Source organism: Miscanthus floridulus, chromosome 19, assembly GCF_019320115.1.
Source record: "Miscanthus floridulus cultivar M001 chromosome 19, ASM1932011v1, whole genome shotgun sequence".
In the NCBI taxonomy this organism is placed as follows: domain Eukaryota; kingdom Viridiplantae; phylum Streptophyta; class Magnoliopsida; order Poales; family Poaceae; genus Miscanthus; species Miscanthus floridulus.
Window position 1 is genome coordinate 105,326,434 of NC_089598.1, and position 9,708 is coordinate 105,336,141.

Here is a 9,708-nt window from a genome sequence, read left to right on the forward strand (position 1 = left end):
CTCAGAACCCTGAATCACCACATCAATAAAATACTGTGAAATACCTTTGCACTGAATCACAGTCTCCTTCTTCCACAACATAAGTAGACCTCCACTTCGTCCATCACTTTCATGAATAATGAACTGATCACAACCCAACTTTCTTTTCAAATTCTCTGCCTTTACCTTACCTAGATGTGTCTCAGACAGAAAAAACACATCTGGTCTCTCCCGCTTCTGGATTTCCAGAAGCGCTCGAACTGCCCGGGCACTAGCAAGGCCCTGGCAGTTCCAAGCTAAGATTTTCATTGTGCCCGGCCACTCTCCTCGAAGGAGAGCGCCGATCTCACATTTGTATTATTTGAACCCTCCTCCCCCTCTCCATCCCTTCTCAGTCTCTTTTTCTCCTGTTCCTTTATAGGACTGATAGAAGCATTTGGATCAGCCAACACAACTTGCATATCTTCTGCTCCTCCTCCCCCTGAGTTGTCCTTCTTATCAGTCAGAGATTTCTCTAAATTTTCCTCGTCCCCAATAGAAGTTTCCATCTCTTCAGCATCCTCATCAAACCACTGACCCCTTCCACCACCTCTTCCTCGCCCTCTCCCACGTCCTCTGCCTCTTCCACTGCTAAAATCCTCTCGCCCTGGGACCATCGCCTGGAATGGAATTCGCAGCCAATCGCCCCATTGACAACTGGCTTTGCTGTGCACTCCGTCTCCACATTCCGTTACTTCATGCCCCATGCAGCCACAAAAGAAACAAAAACTTGGGAGTTTTTCATATTGCACCAAGTATTGTTTCCTTTCCTTCAGTGTGATCGGCACCACTCTCACTAGGGGTTTGTTCAGGTCAAGCCACACCCTTACACGCAAATATGCTGTAGAATTAATCTGGCCCTCATTTACCACCACCGTGATAATATCTCCAACCTTCTTCGCTACCCTCTCCGCTAAATCTCTTCTCTTCATCAACACCTCTGGTACTCCTTGAATTCTAGTCCACACAGGGATCCTGTTCAGCTTGTACTCAAAAACATTGGAGAAACCATCATATTCCTCGAGCACAATTGCTACTCCACGAAACAGCCAGGGACTCCCTTCCATCACCCTTGTCCAATCACCAAGACAGTTCAATTGTACTAGAAACAGATTCGGCCCTTTGGCCTTGAAAGTCACCTCTTTCGCCGCGGACCATGCGTTCCTCATGGCGCTGAACAACGCTGCGTGACTGAAAGGCTTCAGGGTGTTAACCCTAAACAAAGCAATCCAGCGAACATCCTTCACAAGTTCGTCAAGTTCCCCCGAGAAATCGAGGTCTTCATCTTCCTCGCCTTGTAGATTCAGCCCCTCCAGACGCTCTTCTAGGCTCAGCACATCTCCATCATCACCCATCTCCACGCCCTTCCCCTTCTTCTTCAAACTATCAGCCATGTAACCTGCGTAGATGACTCCCCGGCTCCTTGCTGAGGAGAGGACGTCCCGGACGCAGGGATCGGATAGAGTGATCACGACCTCTGCCGAGTTTCTACTTTCGTTCCAAACGCGTGGCGTTATCAGCTCCGGCGAATTAATGCCCTGCAGTTCTGGCCCTGTAACTGCAATACCGTCAATTTGATGGCATACAGCTATAGCTAGCTCTAGCGTTGGAATATACTCTCTCGGCTCCAGAATATATCATTTTTTTGTACTAAGTTAAAAGACCTAGTTTATATAAAAATATAAAAACAATTATAATACCAAATAAATACAGTATCAAAATACATTTCATGGAGAATTTCATAATAAAAAACATGATCCAACTTAGGAGGAGCAAGGTGTTCTTTCATTAAAAAGAGAAAATAATAATCACCCAGATTTAAGCCAAGAGAGGATTTAAACTTGGATGGTTCGGCGCATTACCACATCTTCCAACCAACCAATTCAGCTAGACTCTAATCTTGTCATGAAAAAGATAAGAACAGTTCGTATGTAGGTTAGGTCAGAAATATCTTGAACTAGTCCATTCTTTGTTTGATGCCATGCTCCGCCACTGCTTTTCGGGATTTAGTAATACTTGTTGTTGGTATTGGTATATTTTTTTTTGAGAAATGCTACAGGACACTCGGTTGTTTTGACCGGTTCCCGCACCCGATTTTTTCAGGCCGTGGCTCTTCGCTCGACGCCGTTCCGCATTCGCCCGTGACCGCGAGTGCTCCTCTGCCCGCCGGTCCCCGCACCGATGCACCCTCTCCTAGCCCCGGTGATCGCCCCCGCACCGCCGTCGTCATCCCCTCCGGCCCTGGCGCCCGTCCTTCTCCCCTTCGCCGCGTCCCCCCCCCCAGGTCGCCCCCGCTTCGTTGTCGTCATCCCCTTCGGCCCCAACGCCCAACCTTGTTCCCTCCGCTATGGCTCCCCAGGTCGCCCCCGCGCCGTCGTCGTCGGCCCTCCGCCGCCACCACCGCGGCTCCCTCCGCCCTTGCTCGCCCGCTCTCTGTCCATGCTCTGGTTGGATGGTTGTCTGCTGTGGAATATGTGAACAATTTGTGAAGAATTTGATGACATTTGTGCACAATTTAGCATATATTTCTTTAATATCTGCATTGCATAGAAATAATTTGTAAATATTTTTGAAAAATTGTATATATTTGTCTAAGATCTATAATAAGTTATGTTATCCCAAATTACGTCACTCTGTTCAATAAATTACACCGTAAAATTAGTGTAAATATAGTAATAAGACATTGTAAATATAGTTAAAAGATAGTGTAAAATGCATGGAAAAAATGGGTGCTAGGAGCTCCCAAAACACTCGGTTGTCGGTTGTCGGATAGACAGATTCTTTTTTTTTTTTGTAAATTTAATAAAATTGGAGAAATTTGATTCATGACAAGAATTCTATATTTTACGTTTGGAGACAGTACACGAGGTGATATTGTGATGCTGACGGGGGACTGTCCCATCTCCCATGCATTCTTTCTTTCCCGGCAGCCAACCCCACCTTCCTTTACTCCCACTTGCTATAAAAAGGACCACCAGCTCGCTCAACAGCATGCACCACAGCTAGCTATCACGAACAAGATTGTACTCCGTGCACACGTGACGCGCCTCTGCTCTCTGCCTCTGCCTCTGCCTGACTGCCTGTGCCGTGCGCGTGCTCGCATTCGATCAGTCGCGCGCTCCGATAGATGGCGTCGTCACTGCTTCCGTTCACGGTGCGCCGCGGGGAGCCGGTGCTGGTGCGGCCGTCGGCGCCGACGCCACGGGAGACGAAGCTGCTGTCGGACATCGACGACGCCGAGGGCATGCGGTTCTACAGCTCCGGCATCCACCTGTACCGCGCCAACCCGGCCAAGGCGGGGCAGGACCCGGCCAGGGTCGTCCGCGAGGCGCTGGCCAGGGCACTCGTCCTCTACTACCCGCTCGCCGGCCGCCTCCGCGAGGAGGCAGGGAGGAAGCTCGTCGTCGACTGCGCCGCGCAGGGCGTCATGTTCGCCGAGGCCGACGCTGACCTCACCGCCGATGACTTCGGGGACGTCAAGTGCCCGCCGTTCCCGTGCTTCGAGCAGTTCATACTCGAGAGCACCACCGTCGCCGGGGTCGAGCCCGTCGTCGACCGCCCGTTGCTCTACGTCCAGGTGACGAGGCTCAAGTGCGGAGGCTTCATCTTCGGGCAGCGGATCTGCCACTGCGTGGTGGACGCGCCGGGCGCCATGCAGTTTGAGAAGGCCATCTGCGAGTTCGCGCGCGGGGCCACCGAGGCGCTGCCGTCGGTGACGCCGTCCTGGGGCAGGGAGATGTTCATGGCGCGTCAGCCGCCGCGGCCGTCGTACCCGCACCTCGAGTACCGCGAGCCCGCGGGCGGGGCCGAGACCGACAGGATGATGACGACTCCCCCGGGCGACATGGTGCGCGTGCCCTTCTTCTTCGGTCCCCGGGAGATCGCGGGGCTGCGCCAGCGCGCGCCGCCCGGCATGCGCTGCTCCCGCTTCGAGCTCGTCGCGGCGTGCATCTGGCGCAGCCGGACCACCGCGCTGGAGTACGCCCCGGAAGAGGAGGTGCGGCTGTCGTTCATCGTGAATGCGCGCGGGCGGCCCGAGATCCCGCTCCCCGAGGGATTCTACGGGAACGCCTTCGCCTACTCCGTCGCGGCCACCACCGCCGGGGAGCTCTGCGGCGGGGACCTCGGGTTCGCGCTGGACCTGGTGAGGAAGGCCAAGTCGGCGGTCACGTACGACTACCTGCTGTCGGTGGCGGACCTGATGGTGCTCACGGGGCGGCCGCTGTTCGCGCTGTCCAGGACGTACATCGTGTCGGACGTCAGCCACGCCGGGTTCAAGAGCGTCGACTTCGGCTGGGGCGAGGCCGTCTACGGCGGGCCGGCCAAGGGCGGCGAAGGGCCGCTCCCCGGCGTCACCAACTACTTCTCGCGGGCCAAGAACGGCAAGGGGGAGGAGTGCATTGTGGTGCCCGTCTGCCTGCCCAAGGACGCCATGGAGAAGTTTCTGCTCGAGGTGGAAGGCCTCACCGCGGAGCTCTAGGCTTCATGCCTTCGTTTCTGTGTGTGTGCATGGCATTGGCATGATATATAAGCCTACGCACAACTAGTTATTAATGTTGATCGTCACAAGCAGCGTGCATGCATTATTATTATGTATTCATAATTCATAATCATCCTTTTATTCAATTCCATGTATTCAATTCCACGGACAATGGTTGTTTGTTAATTTTTCCTTTCACTTTAGAAGTGCTAATTTAGCTTAACAGCTGTTTTGACTGATATCAAGGAATTAAAACAAAGGCAAGGCCTCTGTCAAAAAAAGGGAAGAGAGTTTAGCTAAAGAATTGGAAGATCTAAAACTGAAGCTTAGCGAAATTGAGCGGCTTGGGCAGGGCCTGACAAAGAATCTTGAACTTGAAAGGGGTCCATGGGGTTGAAGGTGGCAAGGCAACAACATCAACATATGCATGAGTAAGCAATTTGGCTTTGGTGCAACAAAGTAGGATTCCTTGTTGCCCCCATTATTTGGTGACACTTGTTGCCATGCCCACCTATTCTATGGTGCTCATATTAGATCTAAATTTCTAGTGGTTGATCCATATGGACAACCTCAGAGAATAATACTGTGTAAGAAAGAAATTAAATCGCACTATATATGTATATGTGCTACTCGTTGGTGGCAACCACGGATGAATGTAATCTTGCATTGCATTGGCCTGCTGCTAACACATAAAGTTCAGAACACAAGTAAATGTTTCAACTGGCTTTGTATCTTCTCTTAATAGACAATACATTTGCCTGCAAATTATTTTTCAGTTTGAGGCGACATATGTGTGTGACACTGCTGTATGTTCATACGTGTTGTGCTGCTCCAGTAGATATGGAGATGGCATAACCTTTTCATTTTCTGACCTGGCAGGGTATTTGTTGTCCAATAATACAACAAATTAGAAGTTTCCATGCCCCTGAACTCTTGCTGTGAGCAACCTAGAAAGCAGTGACCCTCCTTTCACCTTACTGTCTTGTATTTCCCTTCTTGTTCCAAGGACTCCCCATATATGCATGCACATGCCTACGCAGGCAGCTCTCTCTCCCTCCCCTCCACCTGCACTTGCAGCGCGGGGATGACCGGCGGCGGCAACGGTGGCCGCGGCGCGTGCGCGGTGTGCAAGCACCAGCGGCGCAAGTGCGAGCCCAACTGCGAGCTGGCCACCTACTTCCCGGCGCACAGGATGAACGACTTCCGCGCGCTGCACCTCGTCTTCGGGGTGGCCAACCTCACCAAGCTCATCAAGGCCAACGCCAGCGACGCCGCCCGCCGCCGCGCCGCCGAGACGCTCACCTGGGAGGCCCGGTGGCGGGAGCGCGACCCCTCGGACGGATGCTACCGCGAGGTCTCCTGCCTGCGCCGCGACAACGCCGTGCTGCGCGCCGAGAACGCCGCGCTGCGAAGGCAGCTGGCCGAGCAGCAGCAGCTGCTGCTCTGTTGGTCGAGTGCCTGCAGCACTACTGGCGGCGCGCTCCTGCACAGCGCCAGCGCCATCAACGGTACGCCTCCGTGTGGGGGCAATGGGCTTTTGACGGCGGCGAGACCTCATCATGCACCGGCAGCTCCGGCGGCAATGCACACCACGTTGGCCTACCGTGGCATGCCGGTGTGTACTACGACAACGGCCAACGGTGGTGGCAGGAGGCCGGCACCGGATGCTGCGGCCATCGCCGTGAGAGGAGGAGGTGGTCAGGTCGACGCTTCTAGGGATAACAAGAGCAGCGCCAGGTGAGGATGCTAGCTTCCTTGTGCTCAGCTACTGCAAAAGCTAGCTGTTAGTTGCATCCTGGATACTTGTATTGGCTTCTCTCCATTGTTTCTGCAACTGCAGGTGATGCTAGCTACTGCCTACTGCTAACAACTGGGCAAAGAAAGGAGGATACCGTACCCCAAGTGTTGATTTTTGGTTACATGTGCACTGTCGACAGCAAGCTAGCTATAGGCGGCCCAATAGAAATATATCGACGAGAGCTAGACTACTTTTATATGTATACTGATTGCTACTTTCAGTCATACGATCCTAGAAATTACATTACACTAGCATTGTGCCCGTGCGTCGGGAAAAAAATTAACACCATGATGATTGTAGTTTGCATGTGTGTTTAGCTACAAACGACGTTTTCAATGCTTTTGTTTCACGCTGATTTTAACCCAAGAAATTATCTAAGACATTCTTCTGCTGATAATTAAATCGAAACCACGCTATTTGATGACAATGTTCAGTAGCAATATACTCACGCAGTTAAGGCGTTAAGCAGTTGTATGCAAGAAAGAACCCCGAACTTGCAGAAAGTTCAGAAAGGCGTCACGGTCAGCGCAGTCACGATTGGGCGAGTGCTGAATTTCTTTCTTCCACGAAGGGCAGCGAAGATGGCTTCGGCTATCTTTCAATTTAGAACTGGGACATCTCATTAGATACTGGCTGGTATATAATCGCCCGTCAAACCATGCATGTACAACCATTTTGGCTGGACTCTCAATAGAAGCGCAATGCATAAGAGCAACTCCAGCCCAGCATGCAAATTGGGCCCCTATTTTTTTCATTTGCATGCTGGCCTGCAAAAAATAGGGACCCAAATTTGCTTCCAACTCCAGCCCAAGACCCTATTGCTACCCCTCCAGCCCAAGAACGCCGCCAGCACCGGCGCCCCGCCCGCGCGCCGCCGGCGTCCTCCCGCGCGCCGCCAGCACCTCCCGCGCTCTGCTATCAGCTTAGCTAGCTCACACACTCAAGCAGATGGAGGGCAAGGAGGAGGATGTCCGCCTGGGTGCCAACCGCTACTCGGAGCGTCAGCCCATCGGCACGGCGGCGCAGGGCACGGAGGAGAAGGACTACAAGGAACCCCCACCGGCGCCGCTGTTCGAGGCGGAGGAGCTGACGTCCTGGTCCTTCTACCGCGCCGGGATCGCCGAGTTCGTGGCCACCTTCCTCTTCCTCTACATCAGCATCCTGACGGTGATGGGGGTGAGCAAGTCGCCCAGCAAGTGCGCCACCGTGGGCATCCAGGGCATCGCCTGGTCCTTCGGCGGCATGATCTTCGCGCTGGTCTACTGCACGGCGGGCATCTCCGGCGGCCACATCAACCCGGCAGTCACCTTCGGCCTCTTCCTGGCGCGGAAGCTGTCGCTCACGCGCGCGCTCTTCTACATGGTCATGCAGTGCCTGGGCGCCATCTGCGGCGCCGGCGTCGTCAAGGGGTTCCAGCAGACGCTGTACATGGGCACCGGCGGCGGCGCCAACGCCGTCAACCCCGGCTACACCAAGGGCGACGGGCTGGGCTCCGAGATCGTCGGCACGTTCGTGCTCGTCTACACCGTCTTCTCCGCCACCGACGCCAAGCGCAGCGCGTGTGACTCACATGTCCCCATCCTCGCGCCGCTCCCCATCGGCTTCGCCGTTTTCCTCGTCCACCTGCGGATCCGCGAGCTTCGGGGAAGACGGTGGACCTCGCCGGACCTTCTACATGGACCAGTACCTCGCCGGATCCGCGAGCTCCGGGGCGGAGCTCGCCGGATCTGCGGGGTCTCGCCGGACCGCCGGGAGGAGCCCGGAGGAGTCGCTGTGGGGAGGAGCTTCCGCAGTGCTCGTGTGGAGAGGAGAAGGATGCGGCCGCGTGCGGGAAGAGGAGCGGCGGTGGAGGAGCGGCGGCCGCGTCGGCGGGGCGTCGGGGGCGGAATAGGAGCCCCTGGTTCCTGGGGACCTGAAACTAAATTTTGGGAGTTCTCCTAAAATGGGAGTCCAAGTAGGAGCCCCATTGGAGTGGTTTTTTTTTTGCTCAAGCCCTTAAAATTGGAATAGGGGCTTGTTTAGGGGCTCCACTGGAGTTGCTCTAAGAGGTGTACGAACAGCCATAATCTCTCCCATCCATCATCCATCCATCCATGAGCCAGGCAGTCAAAGCAACAACTATCTTTCGATGCGCAAGGTCGCAAGGACCTGCCCTGCGCCACACTCCCATTGATCCCGCCATCCCGGTTCCCATCTGTGCCATGGCTGGTTCAGCCGCCAGTGCGTTTCCAGCTTTGACTGCTCTCGCACGCGTGCATGCAGTCTCAAACCGCGACGTTAGGGATTCCAGCGATGAAAAATCATCAGCTGAGCCGGTAACCGATGCAGACCGTCCTGTCGTTTGTAGCGAGTTAGGGCGTGATTAGTTCCCCGAATGAGACCCCGGCCAGGCCCATGGGATGCTGGGTTTGGGTGTTTGGATGCCTGTGCAGCAGCTTGGGCGGTGGGCCTGATTGCGCGCATGCAAAAGCGGCTGCTTGGCCTGGCTGGGGAGGAACGAAATCAGAATCCGTTTTCTCCGGGGCAGGCTCGCGCGGGCGCATCTCGTGACTCGTGTGTATGGAGTGCGGTTTCCTAAGGCCACGTTCGTTTGAAGGGGAATGACTCCCTGGAAATATTCCTGGCTGGATTTGTTATCTAATTTGAATAAGCTTCAGTGAACAGGAATTATTCCTGGACTGGATTCAGCTGAAACGAACGAGCCCTAAGTCGTCCAGCCAAAAACTTGCTTCACGCATGCATCCAAACAGTTGTGTGCTCTGTGCCTTTGCCCTGCCTCTAACCATCCAAACAAATTGTGCTTGCATGTTAGGAGCCTGGCACTCGAGAGACAGGCAAGTAGATACGTGCCTGACTGAGTTCCAACGTGAACCAATCACGCCCTTAACTGCCTTGTTGTCGCGCTTGCAGGAGGACAAAGAGACCGACAACGCGTCGTCGTGCCTGCGGAAGGGTGTCTCCAACCTGGCGTTGTATTGAATCATGCTATATCCAGGTTGCGGTAACGACAAGGCTCGGAAACGGAGAGAATTCGGAAGGAACCAAGGAGTCGAACGACAACACAACACAGGGGCAGGGTCATGTAGGCAAAGAGCCGTGCGCGTGCGCGAAACGCCACAGGTGGACGAAACCTTTCTCTTTCTTACAACAACACATAGATTTTTTTGATCAATACAACAACACATAGATTGGGCCACGTAGTCAATGAGCTAGGCGTCGTGGGCGCGTGCGCGAAACGCCATCGATGGACGAAACCTTCTCTTTCTTTTTAGGTGTATATAGAAGATGAACCCCAAGATCACTAGAGCAGCATATAACGACCCAACCCTCAACAAGTTAATTTTCCCAAAGGAAACAGTAGTTCCCTATATATAAATTCCACCGCCTCATACGCGGATGCGTCACAATGGTC

General features: G+C 54.1%; 3 protein-coding genes across 3 annotated transcripts; all 3 read left to right on the plus strand.

Annotated features, from left to right (window-relative positions):
- Positions 1-3,021: 3,021 nt before the first annotated feature.
- On the plus strand, positions 3,022-4,658 carry LOC136529094 (benzyl alcohol O-benzoyltransferase-like). The gene has a single exon (XM_066522155.1). It carries the CDS (start codon positions 3,146-3,148, stop codon positions 4,496-4,498), a length of 1,353 nt encoding a protein of 450 aa, XP_066378252.1. The 5' UTR covers positions 3,022-3,145; the 3' UTR covers positions 4,499-4,658.
- Positions 4,659-5,582: 924 nt separating this feature from the next.
- LOC136527333 (LOB domain-containing protein 4-like) lies at positions 5,583-6,239 on the plus strand. The gene has a single exon (XM_066520022.1). It carries the CDS (start codon positions 5,583-5,585, stop codon positions 6,237-6,239), a length of 657 nt encoding a protein of 218 aa, XP_066376119.1.
- Positions 6,240-7,244: 1,005 nt separating this feature from the next.
- On the plus strand, positions 7,245-9,275 carry LOC136526544 (aquaporin PIP1-2-like). The gene is made up of 3 exons (XM_066519177.1): positions 7,245-8,196; positions 8,559-8,611; positions 9,207-9,275. Exons 1-3 carry the CDS (start codon positions 7,245-7,247, stop codon positions 9,273-9,275), a joined length of 1,074 nt encoding a protein of 357 aa, XP_066375274.1.
- The last annotated feature ends 433 nt before the right edge of the window (positions 9,276-9,708 follow it).